Source organism: Nicrophorus vespilloides, unplaced genomic scaffold (genome assembly GCF_001412225.1).
Source record: "Nicrophorus vespilloides isolate i.1.1-1 unplaced genomic scaffold, Nicve_v1.0, whole genome shotgun sequence".
Classification (NCBI taxonomy): domain Eukaryota; kingdom Metazoa; phylum Arthropoda; class Insecta; order Coleoptera; family Silphidae; genus Nicrophorus; species Nicrophorus vespilloides.
The window spans coordinates 134,120-158,820 of record NW_017099933.1 but is presented as its reverse complement, the minus strand read 5'-3'; the positions used below and the strand labels follow the sequence as shown (position 1 = coordinate 158,820).

At 36.4% G+C, this 24,701-nt stretch overlaps 8 protein-coding genes across 15 annotated transcripts; 3 read left to right on the top strand and 5 right to left on the bottom strand.

Annotated features, from left to right (window-relative positions):
• Positions 1-11: 11 nt before the first annotated feature.
• LOC108566128 (vinculin) lies at positions 12-8,115 on the bottom strand. Of its 7 annotated transcripts, XM_017925851.1 has the most exons (16): positions 8,041-8,115; positions 4,923-5,213; positions 4,045-4,859; positions 3,895-3,991; positions 3,471-3,834; positions 3,382-3,408; positions 2,817-3,248; positions 2,669-2,760; positions 2,535-2,616; positions 2,437-2,469; positions 2,148-2,264; positions 1,972-2,028; positions 1,495-1,533; positions 1,291-1,421; positions 896-1,229; positions 12-687 (listed from the first exon to the last, which is right to left on the bottom strand). In XM_017925851.1, the coding sequence occupies exons 1-16, from the start codon at positions 8,095-8,097 to the stop codon at positions 515-517; spliced, it is 3,141 nt and encodes a 1,046-aa protein (XP_017781340.1). In that variant the 5' UTR covers positions 8,098-8,115; the 3' UTR covers positions 12-514. The 7 variants fall into 7 exon arrangements, with proteins under 7 accessions (XP_017781340.1, XP_017781342.1, XP_017781341.1 ...); XM_017925853.1 differs by lacking the exon at positions 1,495-1,533; XM_017925852.1 differs by lacking the exon at positions 3,382-3,408.
• Positions 6,247-8,033, top strand: LOC108566103 (probable citrate synthase 2, mitochondrial). The gene has a single exon (XM_017925824.1). The coding sequence runs from the start codon at positions 6,247-6,249 to the stop codon at positions 7,594-7,596; it is 1,350 nt and encodes a 449-aa protein (XP_017781313.1). The 3' UTR covers positions 7,597-8,033.
• A 217-nt stretch (positions 8,116-8,332) lies between the features above and the next one.
• On the top strand, positions 8,333-11,462 carry LOC108566129. Of its 2 annotated transcripts, XM_017925860.1 has the most exons (9): positions 8,333-8,413; positions 8,601-8,708; positions 8,765-8,920; positions 8,980-9,144; positions 9,199-9,369; positions 9,423-9,697; positions 9,750-9,856; positions 9,922-10,076; positions 10,629-11,462. In XM_017925860.1, the coding sequence occupies exons 2-9, from the start codon at positions 8,636-8,638 to the stop codon at positions 11,360-11,362; spliced, it is 1,836 nt and encodes a 611-aa protein (XP_017781349.1). In that variant the 5' UTR covers positions 8,333-8,413; positions 8,601-8,635; the 3' UTR covers positions 11,363-11,462. The 2 variants fall into 2 exon arrangements, with proteins under 2 accessions (XP_017781349.1, XP_017781348.1); XM_017925859.1 differs by lacking the exon at positions 8,333-8,413 and having other exon boundaries at positions 8,545-8,708.
• Positions 10,090-10,618, top strand: LOC108566131. Its single transcript, XM_017925862.1, has 2 exons — positions 10,090-10,196; positions 10,253-10,618. The coding sequence occupies exons 1-2, from the start codon at positions 10,161-10,163 to the stop codon at positions 10,541-10,543; spliced, it is 327 nt and encodes a 108-aa protein (XP_017781351.1). The 5' UTR covers positions 10,090-10,160; the 3' UTR covers positions 10,544-10,618.
• Positions 11,463-12,309: 847 nt separating the features above from the next.
• LOC108566127 lies at positions 12,310-16,743 on the bottom strand. The gene is made up of 8 exons (XM_017925850.1): positions 16,645-16,743; positions 15,582-15,915; positions 15,335-15,528; positions 15,115-15,281; positions 14,861-15,037; positions 13,200-14,801; positions 12,809-13,063; positions 12,310-12,746 (listed from the first exon to the last, which is right to left on the bottom strand). Exons 2-8 carry the CDS (start codon positions 15,687-15,689, stop codon positions 12,397-12,399), a joined length of 2,853 nt encoding a protein of 950 aa, XP_017781339.1. The 5' UTR covers positions 15,690-15,915; positions 16,645-16,743; the 3' UTR covers positions 12,310-12,396.
• Positions 16,744-17,130: 387 nt separating this feature from the next.
• Positions 17,131-19,392, bottom strand: LOC108566112. Its single transcript, XM_017925834.1, has 9 exons — positions 19,071-19,392; positions 18,861-19,022; positions 18,724-18,813; positions 18,222-18,676; positions 18,052-18,166; positions 17,848-17,998; positions 17,684-17,791; positions 17,468-17,628; positions 17,131-17,289 (listed from the first exon to the last, which is right to left on the bottom strand). Exons 1-9 carry the CDS (start codon positions 19,390-19,392, stop codon positions 17,243-17,245), a joined length of 1,611 nt encoding a protein of 536 aa, XP_017781323.1. The 3' UTR covers positions 17,131-17,242.
• Positions 19,393-19,468: 76 nt separating this feature from the next.
• Positions 19,469-20,256, bottom strand: LOC108566126 (U6 snRNA-associated Sm-like protein LSm8). The gene is made up of 4 exons (XM_017925849.1): positions 20,155-20,256; positions 19,852-19,892; positions 19,668-19,795; positions 19,469-19,615 (listed from the first exon to the last, which is right to left on the bottom strand). Exons 1-4 carry the CDS (start codon positions 20,183-20,185, stop codon positions 19,525-19,527), a joined length of 291 nt encoding a protein of 96 aa, XP_017781338.1. The 5' UTR covers positions 20,186-20,256; the 3' UTR covers positions 19,469-19,524.
• An 816-nt stretch (positions 20,257-21,072) lies between these two features.
• On the bottom strand, positions 21,073-22,711 carry LOC108566111 (zinc finger protein 765-like). Its single transcript, XM_017925832.1, has 3 exons — positions 21,698-22,711; positions 21,474-21,635; positions 21,073-21,415 (listed from the first exon to the last, which is right to left on the bottom strand). Exons 1-3 carry the CDS (start codon positions 22,709-22,711, stop codon positions 21,083-21,085), a joined length of 1,509 nt encoding a protein of 502 aa, XP_017781321.1. The 3' UTR covers positions 21,073-21,082.
• Between the last annotated feature and the right edge of the window lie 1,990 nt (positions 22,712-24,701).

The following is a 24,701-nucleotide window of genomic DNA, read 5'->3' as shown; positions in this document are numbered from 1 at the left end:
AGTAATATATAATTAGTCTCAAACAATGTTGCATAGGTCATTCATTTCAATATTGTTTCTCTAAAATTTGGCACTAATATAATATAATATTTCCATCGTAATATTATCCTATAAAGCATATAAAAATATTCTATTGCTATAATATTAAATGTCTGCTATAGAAATAGAAATTCTCTTTAAAACTGATTTAAATATTCCTTTCATTGTACATTATCTAACATCTTCGTTATATATAGATTTCGTATTATAAGGCAAACATTCTATCATCATAAGTATATATCTAAATATAGTTTTACTTTATTAAGGCCCAAGTTTTATCATCTTCATAATCAGATCACAATTTGGAAGAAACATTAATAAACGAAAGGAATCACAAAATGATTGAAGAATTATTGCACGATGAGTAAGTAGTAATAAATGTATAGAGAGAACATAAACATATTTTAACGTAAATTGTAAGTAGTTTCAATTGATTGGTTGGTTATTGGCAAGATTGAAAACAGTCGTTGATCTTCTAATTATAAGCGTACCAGGGTTGACGTCTCACCCAGCGGAGACGACCTTGCGTCTGTGATTGTATCTTGATGGAAGCGCCTTCTGCAGCCCTAACGGTCTCTTTTACACTCTGCATCAAATTCTGGGCGTTTCCTTCCAACATCTCCGTAGCCTCACGATCCTCTTCAGAGCCTAGACAATACAAAAATCCCAATAATATTTGCTAAGCGCTTACTCTTAATTCACTAATCACATTTATCAAATGTGCTCAAACCAAAGCTCCTTACCTTTCTTGGGTATACCCTTACTATTGGGCATAGAGCCTGAGGAAGGCAGTGTAATAAAATGATAAATGTAAGCAATATGTACATATTTCGCATGATATTAGGTGATAATTTACCTTGAGCTCCAAGCATAGTGGCCTTGACGGTACTCAAAATCTTCAGTTGCGTAGCAATGGTTGGAATGCGTTCGCAGACTTGCAACAAGTTCGTGCGAATCCTCTTATCAGTGCACTCGAGTGCTAATTGTTTGGCAATCTTCGTGACTTCAGCACTGGCATCGGCGATAGACTTTGCGGTGGCAATCAATTCACGTTTGCTTCCCTTGTCATCGTTCTGTACCAAATCTGAAAGGCGAGCCATCAAAAGTGCCATCCTGCGTGCCGCTTGGATCAATTCGTTATCCTTGGCGGACCACTGCTTTACTTCTCTGTGCAGATTGTGCGCAGCAACCTATTGATTTTTTTAGTAAAAATTAAATAATCGATTTTGTAACGACAAAGAGTTATAATACCATGATAGGTTGGCTGGCGTTGGAAGCGTTTTTGAAAACGTCGTCTTCGTCGTCCGTTTCCGGAGGTGGCGGTCTCATAGGCGGAGCTCCGTCTCCCACGGTTGGCAATGGTGGGCGTGGCGGTGCCATATCTAAGAAAATGACTCGTTTATTTAACCACTTGAACTGCGCTTCTAACATTTATATAGTGTAAGCAAAAATTACCATCTTCCGTGATATACTGTGGAATAAAACGATAGTATCCTTCGTTTTAGTTTAATTTAAAGTAAAATGCAAGCATGAAACATTCCAATTCAAACAATCAACATTAGTTTTGATGAAATGTACAAAACAATTAAATAAATAATAATCGTAATGATAATTTAACTGCTTGTACGTGCGATGTGATGTATCATAAAAAATAATACGAGCAAACAGAATTGTTTAACTAATATATCACAATTCAGAACGAGAGAATAAGATACAGAAGAAATGATTTACTTATATTATAAGACCTTCCAACGGACAAACAACATGCAAACGAAATCCCCCAAAAAATGCTGAAAGATTCTAGTTAACGACATACAAATGTATGCTGGTTAATTTGCAATCCAATAAACCAATAACAGTAAATGCAGTTCATATGTATGTGTATGACATGCCGAAAAATGCGACGAGAACAATGGGTGTAATTGCAATTACCTGACTCATCATAGTGATTCGGATTCAGTTCCTGGCAAAGTAGATCTGAATTATCGCCTAGATTTCGCCCAAAAAATAACAATTGAACAATTGTAGGAGAGGAGAACAGAAAATTTTGGATTAATTTTTGGCCGAACTTTTTGTTACGGTTAAATGAAATGTTTTTGTTATAATACCTCGAGCCCATTTCGGAAGTGGGCTGTGCCTACCGCCCAGCAAGTGCGGCTGATTCGGGCTTAGCGTTCTGAAATCTTCGTTGGCCGGTGCAGGGATGTTGCGCACCGACTCTCCCACTGAAGTATTAATATTGATTAAATGCAAAACTAAACCGAATGATATTTAATAATGGTGAGAGAAACAAGCGGGAAGAAGGTGTAAGGTGTGATAAAGATAATAAAAAATCTGTGAAGTTAAAGGAGAGCGTAAAACCAAGTGACTTATGTAATTCGTTATCGTGTTTAATACCTTTGTTTTGGAAATGCGATTCTTGCGCAGGTTCTGTAACCATTAAATTGTTTTGTGCATTAGTACTACGATTATCTTTGATGAATAATCGAACTTACCTATGTTCAGAGAGTTCATGTCCGGCAATGGCGGAAGTTCCGGTTGAATTGCTTGACGTACCAGTCCAACGGACTTCAAGAGCTGCAATAAACAATTCTTTGAGCCCTTTTTCAATTAATAATACTCAACTTACCTCCTTGTTAGTTTCGCGCCAATGGGAGGCAGCAGCTGGATCAGCTGGATTCATAGCCACATATTTAGCGTTCTGAACCATCGGTGGAATACCTGAAGATTAAAAATAATTATTTACACTATACTCTATAAATTAATATGCAGTTTACTTGTTTGCAAGTTGTATGAAGCGTTATTTATTTCATCGATGAAGGTGGGATCCTCACTGTTGTCGCTTTCTTGCTTTGCCACGGTTATAACTCGATTAGCAAGTCGCGCAATTGAAGAAGTATTATCAACCATCTTCTGAGGTGCTTGATTTTGAATAGCCTCCTCGCACATGAACGTGTGTATTTTCATTTGCTCCTCCGAAGATTTGATAAAATCTGCGGAATCCGTGGTTTCGTCACACAGATTTCTCATTTTCGTTAACAAATAAGAGTACTGTCCACGAAGATTCTCGAAATGCTCGTCGGCAGTCTTCGATTCCGGATAATTCATTCGAATGCTTCCGGCGGACACCAGCTGTGGAGTCAGGCTATCCATCTGATTGGCCACGCTCTGTAAAGCCTCAGCTAATTTTTTGTTGCCGCCGCTTCCACCTAAAACATGACATATTCGTTTAATATTCCCAATTAATAAACGCATCTCTGTTAATTGTTAATTTCAAAGAAATATAAATAGATTATTAATATTTAATCTGAAAACGGGGCCTCACAAACACGAAAGACTTACTATTTCGCAAGAACCCTGCTTTACAAGCTACAAAAAGATTGGTTCTTTCAAGAATACGTAATTGAAGTTTACAGGTAGAAAAGTCTCACCTGCTCCGACCATCCTAGCGGTTTTCACAGCACGATTGGAAAAGTGCTGCAGGTTTGCAGCTTTATCCTCAAAGTTTTGGTAACGATTGGGTGAACCTTCCGGAGCCAAAACGGCCTCATGAAATTGTCTTAGCGGCGATACGATATCTATGAAATCCTCCACGACTCGATTTACAACTGCCTGATTGATTTTCTCCTTCAATTCGTGCAGTTTGTGTGCGAGTCTTTTGGAAATTTCACGAGCTTGAGGCGAATTACCTTCTCCAGAGGCGCATAGATCTCGCAGAAACCGAGTCAAATCATCCACCTCGTTACATAACTGCTGCACCTCTGATTTTTGAATGCCAGGTAAACCGTCAGCAACCTACTCACAATATTACACAGCATTAATCTTTTTTTTAAATATGAATTCTCTTTATATTACTTTTCTGCCTTCTTCGACAATGGCTTGAATGGCTCTTTGACCTAAACCTTTATCATCGTGAGCAGGATTAGAAAACCATTTGCGTGCTTGTTCCAATCTGAAAATACAACTTGGTGTGTGATATTATACTAAATATTTGAGAAAACCCACCTTCCTTGGACGGTGTGCGCCGTTTGCTGAAGACCGGCTTTATCTACTGCAACAACAGCATTTAGGACAGCCTGCTGCAAACTGCCCAACTTCTCCTTAATTCCTCTTGCTAAAGATTCAGCCTGAGGTGTTGCACCTTTACCTTCTTGTCTCAACTCACACAGAGCATTGGTCATAGTCTCAAGATCGGAGCACAACTTTCCAATAATTTGCTTGTCCTGGGGCAAACATCTTCCAGCTACTTTTTCAGCAGCGTCAATGATTTGCCTTAATGACTTTTCGCCGATTCCGCCTCTAACTGCCTTTGGATCCATCAACCAATCATTTGCTGCGTTGATCTTGTTCTGAATAGCGTTCTGCAGTTTCTTTAAAACTGTTAAATTATCTAAATCGGATTGTTCTTCATCGTAACTGGTCAATTGAAGCACGCGAATGATCTCATTTATTTCCTCACTCATTCTCGCCGCCAAATAGTTGCGATTCTCAGCCGCTTCTTCGGCGCCTTTACCACCATTGGCCAAAATATGAATGTATATCTTCATCGAGCAGATTAATATTGGTGCCAAGCTCTTCACTTGTTCGACGCACCGTACCAAAATTTCAGAATGAACTTGATGGGTTAGCTCCTTTTCACGGGCGCTAACATCTCTTGTAACTTTACTCAAGCACGGACTAAGTTCCCTCAGAAATTGTACCAGACCCTCCATGGTATCCGTTACTTCCGTCACCGCCAAATAATCCAAAACCCTGTGACATTCTCGCACAATTTTCCGCACCTCCGATTCATCAAAACAAACTAACAGAGCGGACGTAGCCTTAAATACAATTGAAATTACTTTATTTGCTATAAGATTGATATATAATTAGGATTAAGTTACTTGCAGAATTCCACCACTTCCTTCGATTAAGCGCTTTCTGGCTGGTCCAGAAAAAGGATCGTGTTTCAGCATGCCACTCGCTTCCTCCAGCAATTTAGAGGACCTTTCGACTCTCACAAGGGCCGAAGGCATGTCTTGTCTCAGGATTGTATCGTCGGAACTGTTGATTGTATCCCTGCCCACTTTCACCAAATTGGATACGGCTACGCTAACAGTCTTCACCGGTTGCTCCAAATCCGGCATAGCATTGCCATCTTCCGCTTCTTCGTGGAGTATAACCAACCTGGACACCTAAAACAAAGAAAACAACATTCATATAAAACGTTTCGCGTATATGTTATTTATACAATCTAATAATATAATTAATTTTGATGATCAGATAATCTCGAAAACTTCTCAATTCCATACAAAATCTAAAATTTAAATAGTTGACGAAAAAATAAATAATTATTTTCTTAACAGAAACATTAAAATTATCTTTATTTATCAATAAATTGCAATCTATTATTAATATACTAATTATTAATACTTTTGTAATACATAATTAAGATGTACGTATACTTTCAGAATTATAAAAATAGGGTTAATTATCTTGGAATTGTGAAGTAAATAAAATACCAAAACTTTTTAAATAAAGTTTTTTTTATATAATATTATTCTTTTAATTTCTGTTAATGTATATTAAGATTTATAAGAGATGAATATAACAAAAATAAACATGTATTTTTTAAGCATAAAACAAATAAAAGATATAAGGCAATTTGTATGTAAAATTTAAATTAACAAATTTATATCATCATTAATGAATGTTTACTAACATTTATGTAAAGAGCGAATCACTTAGTGACACATGACTGTATTAGCTTCCAATAATTAAATTGTTATTAACCCATATTTTAATACAGAGCTTGAACGTGGATATTGATACTGAATATATTAACATTATTTTTGTGTTATTAGCCCACTCGTGACTATGTAGCACGTACATAGCAAACGGTACCATTTATGGCGACATCAACGAATGTCGCCTGCCTACTAATTAAGAAGAAACGTTGCCAGATCAGAAAAGAATAATATTCTATACCTTTATTTTATACGATAACAATTTATCAAATACGTGTGAAATACGTATACATTTGCGATATTATTACTAATAGATTTTTTTATATATAATTATTATATCATGTATTTCTATTAACTACGAATAATAAATGAATGAAGTAATTAATGAATATAATAAAATATAATAAAAATATAAATAATAAAAAAATATAATAAAAACAACGTTCTTATTTTTATTTATTACATGTCAAACAGAGATATAATGATTGTCAAAATCAATCCATGTTTGCGATCAATTATTAGGAAAGCATCGACGGACTTGAAAAATGTTCTAGCTGCCAAAATTCCTATACATCAAGAGACTGTAAAAAATTTTCGGAAGAAACATGGTGGTGAGAAACTGTGCGATGTGATCGTAAATCAGGCATATGGAGGTATGCGAGGTATTGTGGCGATGGTATGCGAGACATCAATATTGGATCCTGAGGAGGGAATTCGTTTTCGTGGTCATACAATCCCGGATTGCCAGAAGAAGTTGCCGAAAGCAAGCGGTGGTGAAGAGCCACTTCCCGAGGGTCTGTTCTGGTTGTTGCTAACAGGAGATATACCCAACGATGCTCAAGTCAAGGCCATCTCGAAGGAGTGGGCGAGCAGGGCCGCATTGGCGCCTCACGTCATGACCTTGCTCAAGAATTTGCCGAGCACCGTACATCCGATGTCGCAATTGAGCGCTGCAGTTATAGCACACAACAGCGAGAGCAAATTCGTGAAGGCCTATATGAGCGGCGTCCACAAGTCGAAATACTGGGAATACGTGTACGAAGATAGTATGGATCTGATAGCGAAGCTGCCGGTAATCGCAGCGATAATATACCAGAACGTCTACAAAAGCGGAAAGAGTGTTGCTCCAATAGATGCCGACAAGGATTGGAGTTTAAACTTTACCCGAATGCTTGGGTATGATAATCCCAAATTCACCGAATTGATGAGACTATATTTGACGATACATTGCGACCACGAAGGTGGCAACGTCTCAGCCCACACGGTTCATCTGGTTGGATCAGCTCTGAGCGATCCATACCTATCCTACGCAGCCGGGATGAACGGCCTCGCAGGGCCTCTTCACGGTCTGGCCAATCAAGAGGTGCTCGTATGGGTAATGAAAATGAAACAAGCGTTGGGAGACTCGCCAAACGATGATCAGATCAAAGACTTCATTTGGAAAACCCTCAAGTCGGGCCAAGTTATACCGGGATATGGACATGCAGTACTGCGTAAAACGGATCCCCGATATGTGTGCCAGTACGAATTCGCCAAGAAACATCTACCAGATGACCCACTTTTCCAAGTGGTCTCCGGACTGTACAAAGTCGTCCCTCCAATTTTGACCGAGCTGGGGAAGGTACAAAACCCTTGGCCCAATGTAGATGCCCATTCCGGCGTCCTGCTGCAATATTACGGTCTGAAGGAAATGAATTACTACACTGTACTCTTCGCGGTTTCCAGAGCACTAGGAGTACTAGCATCGCTAATTTGGGACCGAGCTATGGGTTTGCCCATTGAGAGACCTAAAAGTATATCTACAGAGAACCTCTTGAAAATGTTCAAATAATCTACATTCCGTCATACATTTATGTTATATATTATTATATATCATTTAATGTAATCCTTTTGTTCGTGATTAAATGCGGGGCGTGGCAACGCTGCAAACAATTAAGCGATTGTTTGAAAGAATGTGTCTTAAAAGGGCAACGGAATGAACGAACGAATGAATGAGTATAAGTCGTGATGAGAGAGAGGGGAAAAGGAAATCAGTCGAATGCGGGGGAGGATGGGTAAATGTCAGTGAAATTTATTTGAAATATATTGAATGGGAAAAGAAATGGGACGACGCCCACTTCTAAAAATAAGCATTACAAATAGAGCAAATCAGCAACATTTTATTTGGCAAAGGATTCATATAGTTCATATGAGTCATTGCTAATGTGATTTGTCGTCTATTCTCATTTATTTTCAGGACTTGCAGTTTATAAAACTTCAATTAAGGGTAGCTCACCTGCTGGGCCACAGGCTCCAGGATGGATTCTATAGTTTTCGTGTGAAATGCAGGCATTTTTAATCTTCGAAAATTATCGAAAAAAAAAACAAATAAAAGAAATAAAATCTGATACACAGGCACAAACACAATATCACAGTATTCTAGTGGAACTGCACTCTCCAGTCATGTATTTTTGTAAATTCAGTTTCCTGCTGCTCTTACTAAGCCAGGTAAAAGTAAACACATAAAAGCAGGCAGCCCCGTATACACCACTAGGCTTCGACTGCCTTTGCCTAAGCTTAAGTTTCTTACAAGACGCACGGCCATCCTCCAAAAATGGGAGCGCAACTGCGCGCTTTTCCCACCTAAATTCAAAAAAATAATATTAGCGGTAAGAACGACCGCATCTTAATATCATAATATTAATTATTCATAAACTAATAAAAAAAATATACCAACTAATCGCTTATTCTATACAAACCATAGCATTTCCTTTCTACGCTTTTCTCCTATCTATTTCCGGCCGGAAGCTGTGATATTTTCAATATCAGTTACAGCAATACAGAAATTGCTTTCAGTTGCTTAGCAGATCTGGCGCCGCTAAATTTAAAAAATGAAGCATGTTCTGACCATTGCGTTTGTGTCCTTATACCTGCACACTTGCGCTGAAGGTGTTCGAAAAATCCGTAGGTAACAATAATATAGTTTATTAAACTTTTTTAAAAATTATTTCTTATTTTAGCTTGCCCGAAAATAGCGCCGAAGAACGGCGAATATGTGTATCAAAGAAAAACTGGATTTGCGGAATACTACTGTAAAAGGGGATATAAATTAGCCGGCGAAAGGTACAGAAAATGCGTTCGAGGGAAATGGGAAGGAGAGCTTCCCAAGTGTGTCCGTAAGTTTAATTCAATAAATCTGAGTAGATTTGGATATATCACCAATAATATTAATTAGGAAATACGTGCAAGACACCGAGTAATCCAGCGAATGGTTTTATTTATCCTACAATCGGTAATGCAGTTCTGAATTTCATCTGCACGCATGGCTACAAACTGGAAGGACCATCCATATCTTACTGCGTTGATGATCGTTGGTCATCGCCCAAGCCCAGTTGCATTGGTAAAAATAAGTACAATTAGCAAAATATCGCATTAAAGATTGAACTTATTGTAGCTAGCGACATGGAAGCTTCGTTAACATGTGATTTCGAAAGGGAAGACCTATGCGGGTGGAGCCATGATCTTAATCATGATTTTGATTGGACACGACGTAACTTGAGCACGCCTACGGGCCATGTTTTTACCGGCCCCAAAAGCGATCACACACCACATATGCAAGGATTGGGTAAATTCCACATATATAATAACTTACTAATTATTAATTGTATGATATTTAAGGATATTACATGTATATCGAGGCAACTTCAAGGAAGCAAAATGATACGGCACGTTTGATTTCGCCGGTGTACCCGAAGCAAACTAACAACACTTGCTTGGAATTCTATTACCACATGTGGGGAAGTTCTGCAGGACAACTGCGAGTTTATTTGAAGAAGGTGAACGTATCATGGATCCTCAAACCAGAGGACGCGATTTTTTTGAAGTCTTCGAACCAAGGACCGCTCTGGCAACGTTCCTTTCTGCAATTTCCTGAAATTGATGAAGATTTTCAAGTAAATATGGTGTGGGATTTAAATGAATTTAAATTTAATGTGCGACTCGCAGATAATCATAGAAGCTGTAAGAGGATCAACATATTTAAGTGATTTGGCCATCGATGATTTTACCATAACTGAAAACTGTAATTTGGACAATCCGACTGAATCGTACACGTAAGTGCTAAAATAAAAATGTAGTAGTTTGTACAAGATTGATATTGGACTTTAAAATTATTTAGGTCAACATATTGGACAGATATGACCGTTTACGAATCTTTAACATGCAACAACAGATGTGGAACGAGAAACTCCGCTCAGAACAAGTGCAACTGCACCGTGGATTGCGATACAAACAAATCTTGCTGTCCAGATTATATAGCAATCTGCATCTTAGGTCAGTACACTATTATATTATATTTTACATCATAGCGAGCGCGCGCTGTCAAAGTCACTAGTTTTGTGTAGCTTTTTCGGAAGGATGCATTTGATACAGAAATTTCCAGCGTTTTTACATGTAAGTTTTAGAATATTTGCTTCAACGAAATAATCCGAAACCATTGATTTTGATAGCAAGTTCATGGGTATGGTGCACTGCGTCAGATAATTCTTACTAATGACACTCTTGAGGCGGTCACTCGGCTTCAGAGGAAGAAATGTCCTCGACAACCAATCGAAAAGAAGGCACCGCCCAACAAACCCTGCGATCGACCTACTCCGATCTGTCCTTCCAAGAACGAACCTTGCGGTAAACCTAATGATCCTGATAAGTCAAAGCCGAAAAAGAAAAAGTGCCAAACAAAAACCTATCCATCTTTTTTAAATTTTACACCGAAGGACGTTAAATTTATTTGTGCTCCCTAAAAGAAAATCGAATCGAATGTGTCCTCAAGCTTTAATTTTTATTTTGGAAATAAATTTCTAAGATCTTTTAATCGGCTTGTTACAGGGAATTATTTTACTGACGATTACACAAGCACCGAGGAATATTGGTCAACCGAATCAAACGTGAGCAGCGACATTGAAGTAGATGAACGTAGATTACATTCAAACCCACCGAATACCAACTCTGATCATATAATTCCAACAAACGGATCTACTACCTCGCCTGCACTTACTATAGTAACCACTACAGCACAGACTACGATTAAACAAACTACCAAACCTACCACAACAAAACCAACAATTGCAGTTACTAAACCTACTGCACCATTGATTATTACTACCCAAACTACAAAGAAGGTAGTGGTAATTACAAAACCACCGAAGACTATAATAATTCCGAAAAATAGATCTACTGCTGCTGCGATTTTATTCACAACAGTGATAGTAAGAAACATCACACTACCTCCAAAGTTTGATATAGACAAAAAGACTCGGCAAGAGTCCGATGCAATTGAGGTCATTCCAAGACCAAATGATAACGAAATAGATAATATTACAATGGCATCGTTAAATAATGCGCAGACAACGAAGAAGTCAATTGCGCAAAGTCATAAGACGATGAATACATTTTGGTTTGTTGCAATTGCAATTTGCGTTACGTTGGTCGTTGTCCTAGCAAGCATTTTGTATAGACGTTATAACTATCGGCGAATGAATGGACGAGGGCATAGCGATTCCCAAAGCGATGTAAGATTCTTAACAAGCGACGAAATTCTAGATTTCAATTTAGCAGGGTAATTCTATAAAAAAAAAAACAAATACACTATATGTATCGGTTCACGTATGTAGATAGGATTGGTTAATAGGTTATAGAAAATAAAATGTTTTTTCTTCATAATTATTATTTTTCAACTTGCTTCGAATTTTATCCTTTTTCACTTCCTCAGCTTCATAATTCAACCAAGATCAACTTTTCAATCATCCTCATTTAATTACATGTTTCCCTCCGATGATTTCACATAATTATTAATATCTCACTTTTCATTTTTAATTAATTCATTTGCTGCGGCGACAGCGATTTAACACAAACTATATATTTTTTAATTTAAAAAGCGCGTGGTAATAAGTTTGTTCCATTCGTTTTCGCCCACCCACTCTCCCGCCTCTCAGTTTTAATATCTTGGATAGATACTTAACGCATCTTATCCAATCACATGTAAATCACTCGATTACAATATAATAAGCGCTGTACGCGTGGCCTACGAAGAACCAATCCCTTTTGAATTTTAACAGTGATGATGTATATTTGCAATTAACACTGTAAACAAAATGATCGGTCCTAGCACAATCGTCCCATATCCCATTTCTGTAGGATATAATCATTTATATAACAACGTTTTATAATCATAAAATGAAACGAAATGAATCAATTAAAAGAAGTACTCGTGAAGAGATTAATTCAAAATAATTTGAATGCCTTGCACCCCCCGGGAGAAAGAAGATTATGATATAATATTATATAGTTTCGATAAATACACATATAAAGGTGGGTAAGTACTGTCTGTCTTCCGTGACTAATAAGTGACGAATTTAAAATATAAATGTTTTGATAATACTTACGAGTAGAACAGATTTTACCCAAATTAATTAAAATAAAATTTACGTAATATATAAATATATATGTATATGCGTGTGTTTATATAATTATTGAATATTCATGATTTTTTTAAATTTATTATTATTTTGTTTAAATTCTCCTCTTTCTCTGTTTGTATATTTTGTTTGAATCTATGAATTGAATTTAAATCGAAACGTACTAAAAAAGTATCTCCCTAACATTCCTGCTGTTGCTTGGCCGCTTGTCCAGAAGTTCTGAAACCGGGTGGTGTAGGAATTTGTGTGTTAAGCTCAGTTCCGAGCCAATTCAAACTTTGGCCACCGTTCAAGTGGCTGAAGCCTAAAGAACTAGATGCGCTGTTGCTGCCATTATGTGTGGTGAAACCGTTATGCTGATGGTATGAATCATATTGCTGGCGCTGCTGAGTTGCGGCTGTGGTTGTGGGTCCATTCTGTTGCGGTTGTGACGTTGCGCCCAACTGAAGTCCATTTGTGTAATGATCTATATGAGGTACATGTCTTCTGGAGGATAAAATTGCTGGGTCCAACACCTTCCAATCCATACCTTCAGATCACGAATTCAATTTCAGTTTAATTAAATTGAACAAATATGTATAGTTAGTTTACCTTTATGTTGTTGCTGTTGGTGTGATTGTTGCATCTGATTGTTGAAAGTTGAAGGCCAATTGTTTTGTGTGTTATTCATTTGTTGTTGCTGTGGTTGTTGATTGTTCATTGTTAAGAAAGGTAATATCTTGCTTCCAAAGGCGTTCATATGTGTGTTGGATTGTACAAAACCAGGTGGCGGTGGTGGTAAATGATTTCCAATATGATTATGTACTAGTCCATTCATTTGTCCAGCTCCGATTGAATTAGTGCGGCCTGAAAATAATGAATTATACCATATAATACATATCACGACGAAGTCAGAATAATTTTAAAAAGTTTAGGAGCTTGCATGTTACACGATACATTTGCAGTATCAACATGCTAATCATTAAAAAAATACAAATCGTACCTGTATTATGAACGTGACTATCAGACTCTACTAATTCCTCCAGTGCTTTCTGAGCTTCTAAGAAACCATTGTCAAGCTCATGGTAATCTTCATGAAGAGGTCTGCTATTGTTACTCTTGTTCGAGGAGAACGAATTCAAATTAATGCCTCCGCTGAACAATTGTGACGAGGCGTTATTACTGTTGGGCGCCCCCATTCCAGGTGCACCAAAATTGAACCTGCTGGACATGTCGAAGCCGCCCCCGTTTATTTGGCCGTATCCATGTTGCTGGTGGTGAGTTTGTTGCTGCTGCTTAGAGTTCAACGTAAGGCTCATCAGTTGCTCTTCGATTTGACGCTGCTGTTGCAGTAAGGCCAATGGGTGGTTGTCCTCCACAATGTAATAGGGTTGCCAAGGTGTCTGATGATTGAATCCACCATTGAGTTGTTGTGGTTGGTGTTGCTGATGTAACAGATTCTGGCTCAACTGATGTTGTTGTTGCTGATGCTGTTGTTGTTGATGTTGTTGCTGTTGTTGTTGTTGTTGCTGCTGTTGATAGCCACCGTTCCTGCAAAAATCCGTAAAGAACTTTGTCATATGCGACTCCAGGTTGGATTCTTTGTGTCCATTAGCATAATGATTATTATAATTGACGCTATTCTTTGCTAAAGTTTCTAAAAGGTTTTCGGTATCGGTATAGACTGGTTCAACCATCTTAGTGTACTGTGATGGAGAAGGATTGTCCAATCCTTGAAACATGCCTTTGACGGTAATTCTCTGTTTGGCTAATTCTTCTAAATGATTTGAATGCTTGCCATAACCAAAGTCAAAATCCCAGCTATCAGTGTCATTGTGAATCTCCAGTAAAGGTTCTGTATTTTGATGGAGAACTGCAGGTGCAGGACTGCGACCCCTGGATTCACCATCGGCAACTGTGTCGACCAAATCTAATTTTGTTGTAAAAGAGGTCTGCGAAAAGAAACTGGAATTATCGTCAAGAATGGTGACTGGAGTCGGTGGTAATTTAATTGGAGGCGATTGTGGCAACTCTTCGAACTTAATTTCTTCTGCTTTAACATCTTCCTCTGTATTTTGCTGCTCAGCTTTAGTTTCTATGGCGACGATGGTTGGAATAGGTGTAGGTGGCGTTGTTGGTGGCTGTTGTGGCACTGTTGTTTTTTTACTTTCCGTCTTCGTTTTTTCAGCAGCACAGCCACCGCCGCCGTTCGTAGATTTCGTTTTCTTATTGCTGGCTTTATTTGATTTATCTTTATCACTTTTTTCGGATTTCTTACTATCGTTATTAAGCTGCGGCCACGTATCCTTATTATTTTGATTACTACCGTTCGTGGAGACAACGGCCGGCTCTTTCAGTTTGCCCTTTTGTTGTTGAGTTTCTCCACCGCCGCCTCCTGCAGAACTACCGTTTGTATTGTTACTCATTTGTAAACTTGAAATTGTTGTGATGTTCGAAGTTGGTGTTACAACTGTCATTGGAGGCGCAGCCGCTACTGTTTGTGCAGCCGCCAGTTTGCTAAGCAGCGCATCATGTAATTTTTTCTCATACTCTTGATGCTTACCAGCATGCATCTGCTCTTTAGTAAAACTTGCTTCCTGATCACCTGAACATTTAAATCAATATTAGTATGTCATTTTTAATCAATCCCATGAAGAACATTACCAAAGTCATGTAGATACATACAGTCAGGCTTTGGACATAGCTGATTTTTCATAAAGTGAGAGCAATATTTCGTGGTACCCAAACTAGTTTTTATTGTTTTACCATCTATAATAGTATTATTTACGTTCTGGATGGCCCGAAGAGCGTCGTCACTTTTCATATACGTCACATACGCACCTACAACATTTATATATACCCACGATTAGATACTTTATACGTTCTACATAATAAACACTAAATACCAAATAACTTACTTGCACTGGGTCCTTGCGTCCCGGCATAAGCCGTCGACTGGTTAATGACAACTTTGTGTATCTTACCAAATTTGCCAAAATACTCATATCGCTTCAACACTTCAGGATCCGCCAATCGCATAGGCAATCCTACCACAAACACCAGATTTCTCTGGACAACGCGCACACTGAAATCGTATTTTCAATAAGGTATGTCAACTTGCACTTGCAATAAATAAACCTGGCCAAATGTTTTCGGCTTTCCGTCAACTTCGCCTTCCGCTGCTGATCTCTTTGCCGCTTATCCGCCTTTAGCTGGGCCACCTGCTCTTTAGACAAAGGAATGAATTCAGGCTTCTCCGAGTATGCCTTGCGGCATGCTGGGCATAGCCCATTCTCATCTGTACGTATCCTATGCCAGCAAAACCGGCATATCTATTGGAATGAGTAAATAGTAACTAATAATAAAGTGATGGGTAAACACTTACCTGATAGCCACAAGTGCAAGGATAAAAGTGTAGGTCATCGACCTCCAAAGGTTCCATACACAAAGGACATTCCACCTGTTCCTCTCCACTTTGATTTAATAATGACATCTTTGACAGGGTAATTATTATCCTTCTCCAGTTGAGGTAACTGATGTGCACGAGATTTGATCGGGATGGTAAAAACCCAGATCAAATACACAAATAGGCAGATACCAAAACAACACCTACCAGTATATTTGTTTCTGAACTATATTTTTTTCTCTACTAGGCAGATAAATTAAGCTTTGTATTTGCTAAAGACACTATGTATTGCTTCGCAATTGTTCTTCCAAACCTGTATACAAAAACAAAAAACAAATGATGTCATAAGAAACAAATATTACAGGTCTTGTGTAAATAATACTAGTTATATGTGTAGACAAAACTGGTTGATTAGAATAAAGTGATAGAGAATAACTGAATATACTTGTTGTTAGATGTAATTAAATAGTATGTCTTGGATTTGTGAAAGGAAATTTTACAAAATCTGGTGTACTGCTATTCATTGATGGAAGAAAATAGGATAGCATTGATTGTGGGCAAGAACAGAAATATTGTATGTGGATAATACCTCAAGGAGAGAATCCCTTAAAAATGTAATCAGCGAGAAATTAGACTGTAAAGTTCAAGAACTGGGTGATTAAAATATAATGAAACATCTGTCAAAATATTGCCAAATATGAAAGAATTTTTTTTGCACTGAAAAATAACTTCCGACGGATTTGGGATTTCCTTTAACGAAAAGTCCGTTTATCGCGAACGAAATGCCAATTGTAGATTTACCTTTTATATAACAAAGACTTTAGAACAAATGGAATTATCTCTCAATATTCCCAGCAATATACTATATGTAATAGGGGGAGAGAGTGATTTTTGTCATGAAAATGGTATTTGTATTAATAACAGGCCAATATATTTCACTCATCCACACACGTAAAACAATATCCTCAGCACTTGCACTACACCAGCCAATTAATGATAAAATTATCGAATTCAATGTTAAACAAAAAATATATTTACTTACAAAATTTTCTTGTATGAAAGATTTTTCAATATGGCGACTGGTCAAATTTTTTTACGCACTGTTGCCATACGTACGCTGTAACTGTCAATGTTAGTTACAATTTGGATCAAAATAGAATCTAAACTCAACGTAAATTTACTAGATACCCATGTACATTATCATCAACATAAAAGGCATATAACTGCACACTGATTTATCGAAAAACATCAATCATATAACTGTTAATTAAAATCACATTTATAAAGCTATTAGGACCAATGTTGCAACTAAGCTGGTTACTCAAACCAATCACAATACATAGCCACGTTCACACTAACCCAAAAATCATATGAGTGTTGTTTTCTCTTTTTCTTTGTGTGAATTTTATTGCAGTATATTAGTTTCTCGGCAATTGCAAATTTCGATAATTAAATGCAACTTTCTAAAGGTTTTTTTTTATTCATATTGTTCTAATCAAATAACTCATACACTGTATGCACACATTCTCGCTCTCCCTTGAAAACTGTTACCTAACGGTATTGGAACGCATTTAATAACACGATTAATTCAAAACAAAGCAATGCACATTTATTAGTAGAAATATAGGTAAATAAGATATTCATTTGGACATGTTCCCACCCAAGTCGTTTTCTCCGTCCGTCGTTTCTAAAAGAAATATTTGAAATGCACTATGAGAAATTAAATACAGTTAAAAACCGCAGAGTACTTTTTTTTAAATTAAGGATATGAAAAAACCAACTTAATTGGTTTCAATTATTCATTACTGGATGTTTGTTAATAGCGTAAATTGAGCAATTAAAATATCCTAACTTATTTGAATTACCTCTTGGCGACGTCTCCTCGGATGATGTCTGAAAATCGTATCCAAATACAAAAGGCCGCTTGGGTTCCTCTCTGGAGGTGTATTCATCTGTGCTAGAATCAACCTTCATTTTTCCTGTCATGCTCGTGTGGCATGCGAAGGACGGTGGATAATACTGCACGCTGAAATAGTTTGAATAAATAAAACAAGTTTGTACTGGAAGTTTGATTGATGAACCTATGTACTCTCAATTCAGGTATCTTGCTATTAGAGTCGGATTCACCTTCCGTTGTATTTGTATTCGATGAGGATTTTGTAGAAACGCTGGGCAATTTATTGCTCATCCTTAGTATGAATGCTTTGTAATATAATTATTTTTAAACTGAAGGAAAATAACTTACAGTGCGTAATTTGCATTCTCATTTGTAGAACTTCGTGATGACATGAATGCTGGGCAAGTTTCATCTCTGCACGAGATTTGATCTTCTGATCCCTTCGCCATTTCATCATCATCTCCCTCTTCGGATTGCCCGATAGCTTTCACCTTATCCTCTGTAGATTGATAGAATTAGCGTGACATCATGACGCATACCTTAATTTGAAACCTTTTTTCAATTTCGATATTCGAATCCTACAGCATACGAAAGCGGCTCCCAAGCAGAACCATATTATGATAGTCGCTAGGGCCGCCATCAAAATCAAGTTGTTCTTGGATTTTTTCTAAAAAGAAAAGTATATTCAGTTAGTATAGAAACTTATAGTTCGTAAAATATACATCATATTTCGGCGGTCCCAACGCATCCCCTTCGTCCACCATGTCGGGAAACGGTTCTCGGTCATCTGTATCTGGCATTATGTTGATATTACCCATGGCTTTTACACTTTTACCATCCTGTTTTATGGTCTCTAAAATTCTCAGAACGCCACCAAAAGCTGCATAGAATTTATCGTCGCAAAGGTGCGGCATAACTTTGGCCATGATGAAGGCATAGACGTTAGTGTTGAATTTATGAACGTCCTGCTCGTCGACGTGTCGAGATGCCATGCATTTGCTCACGGCTACGTAGAACTTCACTAGGATATAGGCTGAAACTCGGGATTCCAAGTTTCTCAGACCAAAAGTTTTGAATGGCACGGCGATTGCGGATGGATGTGTTTTGGAGTCAAAAAATGGTAAAGGTACTTCCATCGAGCACCCTTTCGAGGCTCTAGTCTTTTGTCCCGTTCTACCTACAAAGAACATGTAATTCAGAATCGTTTTATAATTTAGTACTTACCTGCTCGTTTGGAATATATTAGTCCTTGACAAGGATCCGTTGAAGGAGTTGGCGATTGCAATGATATTGGTTTAGCGTGTATATGTTTACCTATAAATCTAAATTATTAAATGAGAAAATGTTGTGAAAAAGAGTACCTAATCGTTTGGAAGGTTTTGCCCAACCATTGCCATTTGTTCTCAAGAAATTTTTCAACTCATCATATAATTGATAAAGTTTTACAATACTTGCATACTCAACATTTCCTGCGTAATAGGCGTATTTTGAAACTGGCAGTATGAAATGTCTCATGTATCCACCTAAGATTAATTTATTATTTTCGAGCAAATAAAAATATATGTGTATACCTAAGGTGTCTGTGAACGCAAGTAACATGATGTGTTTACTTTTACCAGAAGTTACACCTCTGATGACTTCCAGGAGTAGTCTGAAATATTCGATGATATCTGATATAAAACTATCATCCTCTACCTTAACGGTATCCATGCGTGGCATTAGGTTCCTCATGAGCATTCTGCTGGTCAATAGAGCAACATTATCGGCACTCCAACAATCCCTGCTCATATCAGAAGGGGAGAACAATACCGTTCCAAAAACCGCAGGCTTAGCTGTTCCATTACACGAAACGCCAACCAGAAGAGCGGACAATAGAATCGCTATACACTTCATGTTAAAAATCAAATAAATAAAAATGACATCACCAAAAATGACAATTGTAAAGCTTACTCAAAAAAAAACACAGAAACCATTTCTTAATATTAATTTATTTAAAGAAACTTACATATAATGTAATAACTTAACTTAATGAACTATGGCATTTAGTGGTTCAGCTTTTATGCTGGGTAAATTCAATCTGTTATCAATTTCTTCATCTATTAATCCAATAATTGCCCTACAAAATAGAATTGTTTAATTTGTTCTTCTCAATAGGCAAATGAACTTACACATTATCACCACGGATAATATGGAGACCTAGCATCACCTGCTCAATACCTGTGGTGCTTGAATATACCCTCTCATGAGATTCATCTAATATCAAATTTATAGTTTGATCAAAACCTTTTAGGGTACCCTGAAAACAAACAAATTAAAAAAAACATTCAAAGTTTGCTGCAAAAAAAAACTTACAATGAAATTTCTCCCATCTGTAGTGATAATGGACACAGTATCTATATTATCTATAAGGAAAAAAACAATTTGCAAGTATTTGATATTAATAACATTTTCATGAAAATCGGCATGTAACAATAAGCAATTAAATTATGATTCATTTTAATTCAAAAAATATAATAGAATTCCAATTAGGAAACATATTTTTTTTAAGGAATCCAATCAGAACATAACCTAAATATAATGATGGCAAAATTTGTACCATTCATGTACAAGTGGCAATCTTATAGGATATTGTAAAATGTTACAAGTAAAGGATACGATTTACAAAAATGTCCAAACCACTTGCCATTTTAACGAAATAATATAAAAAAGCGTTATTAAATAATGGGACTATTTAAGAACGTTTTAAATTGGAAATAAACAAACTAGAAAACTGAAGTTAGTCTCATTTGATATCAAAGTCTAATACCATAATTGTTACTTGAAATATAAAATTATCATTTTTGTAATTTATGTGCCAAATTCTTATTTTATTATGTTTTTAAAAAGTTAATTAAATGATAAGATAATATGTATGATAAGAAAATCGATAATTTTTCATATGCTACATAGGTTGCCTATATCAATGATACACGTAATATAATGTCACAGGTGCCAAAAGCCTATTTGAAGTTTTCTATTTTATTTTACGAAGCGAGTATAATAACAATTAAATAACAAACTAATTTGAAGTTAATTATAAATTTATATTGAAAATGATGTTGATATAGATTCAAAATAACATTTAACCATATTTTATGTAACGGATTTGCTATTTATAACATACTTAGAAGGCCATACAAGTGTGAATTCTTTATATTATAGAATCGTTTAACTCGGTATTTGTTATAATTACAAAATTACCCAAAAATTATGAAATTATTATGTTTTAGCTAGCAACTTTGATATTGACGTCACATTTATATTACAAAATAAGTTTATGCAATCGAAATAAGTAAGTTTAAGATTGTCGGAAAGATTTAGGATTTTTATTTTACACTTTTATTGTTGCAATAATTATAGTTATTATTTTATTTAATAAAGGAGTTGTTTTCATCGGATAAAAGGATTTTGATAAGTAATAATATACAATTATAATAAATATTGTCCTTTTAATGATAAAAAAAAATGTTATAAAAATATATGTTATGCTATTTACAAGAATTATGTACAGCGTGTGTATTAAATATTGGCATTGTTTCCAGCGTTAATTGGAGTATAAGTTTGAGTTCTTGTGGATCTTCTCGGAAAGCCTGTTTTTGAGATCTTGCTTAACACTAAAGCTTGATGAAGTGTGCGAATAGCTGTGATCCAGATTCGTGTAGATCTGCTTCACTTGCGTCGTCACTGGTCGTTGCCTTATGATGTTTGGAAACTTCTTCTGTTGGAAAGTTGTGTTTTCTTCGCGCTTTATTGTTTCGATGCTTTTGTTCTTTAGCTGTTGCTGTTCTTCTACGCTGTGATTTTTCACGTGTTTTCTGAGACTGCTCGGATCCGTGTATTTCTTAGCGCATCCATAAATTTGACAAGCGTAAGGTTTCTGATAAAAAAAAACAAATTAGTGATTTAATGATATATTTTAAGTGTGTGATAATTACCGTGTCGTAATGAGTCCTTTGGTGTTTAGCTCGATCCGAGCTGTTTGAAAAACTCTTCGTGCAATTGGGGAATTGGCATAGGTACGGTCTCTCTCCCGTATGACTCCGCTGGTGGATCTTCAAATTTTCCAGACGCGAAAATGCTTTATTGCAACCTTCGAACTGCATAATAAATTATTTTAATAAATGGTTGTCTATTGATTTTGGTCGTTTTGTTTACTTACAGGACATTTATTTGGCTTTTCCCCGCTGTGTACTCGCATGTGGATCAAGAGCTTGTAGCGCGCGTTGAAAGGCTTGTTCTTTCTCGGGCAATTCAACCAATAGCAAGTGAACTCATCTCCGCGCTTCAATTCCACGTGCGTTTTCTCTATGTGCCTGACGAGGCTGCTTTGAGAATCATATATTTCGTAGCAATTTTCCCATTTGCACTGCAAATTCATCGGCATGAAGGTATCCTCGTATTCCGTGCTCGTGTCCGAACTCGCCGTGTGCTTCCTCTGCCTCTTCGAGCCAGAGTTAAGCATCGGATCATCGTATAACAAGGATTCACTTTGTGTCAAGATCAACTGGTTATCCTCGGCTTCCTCGTCGAAGTAGTCCGAATAGGGCGAGATCACGAGGTGGCCAAAAGTCCCTTTGTTGTCCTGATTTTTCATTGGTTTCAGAGAATTTGGGTCTTGGTTGCGTAGAAAGTCCGTGAAGTCGACGTTATTTTTGATGGTATTCACCGGAGGCAATCTTGTAAAATTGTTGGAGGTTTCTTCGTAAGGTGCGTCGAAAGGCGGTGGAGCTACGTAGAAGGTGCCCAGTTCCTCGGAGCACGTGTCGTTAAGATTCGTGTAACTGCAGGGCTGATTGAACTGCTCGAAGTTTTCAGAAAATTCGTCGTAATCGAAGGTTGAAGTGCAATCACTGCTCGGCGTGACGAGTTCAGAGAAACCCTCGTCGGTCTTGGCCAGAAGGTAATCCAATAAGTAATTTCCATCTTCGCTCATCTGCTGAGCCTGAGGTTCATCGTATTTATCGATGTTGGAGAAATATGCTTCGTCGAAGGTGTCCAAAATATCATCAGCCGCAGTTTTTACGTTGCTTCCCTGAGCATCGTAAAACGCGAAATTGAATTTCTCCATCAATTCCCTCTGAGTGTCCGTCAACTGCGAAATACCAAAATCCCATCCCGGCTCCAGGTTCAAATCCGTTTGCCCCTCGGGCTTGATCTGACTAGTCTCCGGCATTCCGTAATTTTCTATAAGCAACTGAATTTTAAGAAAACGCGAATCTTTTGACAATTCGACAATCTACTCTACTTACCATTAACAAATAGAATCGAACTGGATTATATCCAAATGAGAATGTTATCTTGCACTACTCGATGTTAAACTTCAGTCTTTTTGTTGTTCTTGGGGGATTGCGATATGAAGATACCGCTAATGTGCGCCTATCAAGGGCTTAAATTCAACTGCTACTGAAGTGTTGCGATCAAAGATGCTTCAGGAAAAGATTCTGGAGTTAAGATGCTTCGAGACTAATCGGCTCCGTTCGAGGCACGCTTAAGATAACGAACTATATATACTAATTGGGGGAGTGAGTGAGAAAAAAAAGGAGAGAAGAAGGCAGGTTAAAGTGGCATGCAAATGAATAGCTAATTGGTTGCAGTCTTCAACGACATTTTGACACAACATTTATATTTATATAAAAAAAACACACACACATTACATAAAAAAGTATTACTCTATCAGATTATTCACATTAAAATAATATTATACATTCTTTATAAATCATTGAAAATATATTTATAGTTGATGATTGTTTGGATATTTTTGATAATTCGTTGCATATTCCATATGTAATGAAATACTATAAAATCTTTAGATTTACTATTATAATTTTAAAAAAACTAGATATCAAATAATTGCCCTCTAAATGTAAAATGATTCTATAAACCTTAGTTGATTAAATTCAATAAATTTAAAGTGGAATTCAGTTGAAGATATTTACATTGGCTTGTTTAAAGCTACTGTATATTAAATAAGTTATATACATTGACTAAGAAATAACCTCAACATCGGCTATTAGAACAATACAAAATAAAACTAATTTCCTATAAAAGATAAAGTGTATATTTACAGATGCTAATACAGTGGAACCTCGCTTAACGAGTTTAATCCGTTCCAAAATTTCCGGATTTTGGATAGTGAAACATATTCAAAAATACAAATAATATGTGTACACAAATTTAAAAATGATGTAGCAGGCGTGCAATCCGGGACTTTTCTTCTAATCGTCGCTCGTTATGCGAAACGTCGCTCGTTAAGCGAGTTATTTTCCTTGCAATTAATTTTACTCGTTAAGCGAAATTCTCGTTATGCGAGGTTCCACTGTACTAGATTCATGTTTCTTTTTGAGAGTTTGAAAGAAACAAGAAAAATATGGTTATTCGGGCAATAAAGAAAATAATAATACATGCGCAAACTTGGCAATTGCTTAAAAAAAAATTTCATAAATATAAACAGTTTTTTATATACGGCGGTATTTGTTTTAAAAAATATGTAATAGATGATGAATAATGAAATCATTAATTCAAATTACTGTACAGTAGTATGTGATAGAATAACTATCATGTATTTAAACAAAGAAAATTTGACATGGTTAGATATGAATTTGATCAAAATAATTGATATGGAATTAAATCTGTCTGTCTTTACTCAAAAGAATTGAAATCTGGACGTAACAATAAATATCTGATTTTTACTCAAGAAATTAAAACTATTACAATAAATCAGGAAACTTCATACAGACGATGGTATTTTTTTTTTAGAAAACTACATAAATTGAAATTTAGTTTTATAGTCTTTCAGAGAGATAACATTTATTTGTTTAAAATATTCATTGGTCAAAATTTCAATTGACAAGGTAATAAACAAATCCTACCTTAATAATATTAAAGCGAGATTTTATGATAGGTTCGTTCCTCCAGTTTGAAATAATAGACTAACATTTTTTGAAGGATGCAGCCAACTTTACTGAATTATATTGGTTTATTTTATAGTGCAAAATAGAATGGAAAGATGTTGTTTCTTCTATAGTTGTATTTGTTTATTAAATATGCTGTTATTGATGAAATAAATCTGTTTGAAAGGGTAAATATCTGAACGAAAAGAACGAACGAAAGACTGACAACATGGCTACTAGATACCAAATTCCGTACTCCTTTTGTACATAGTT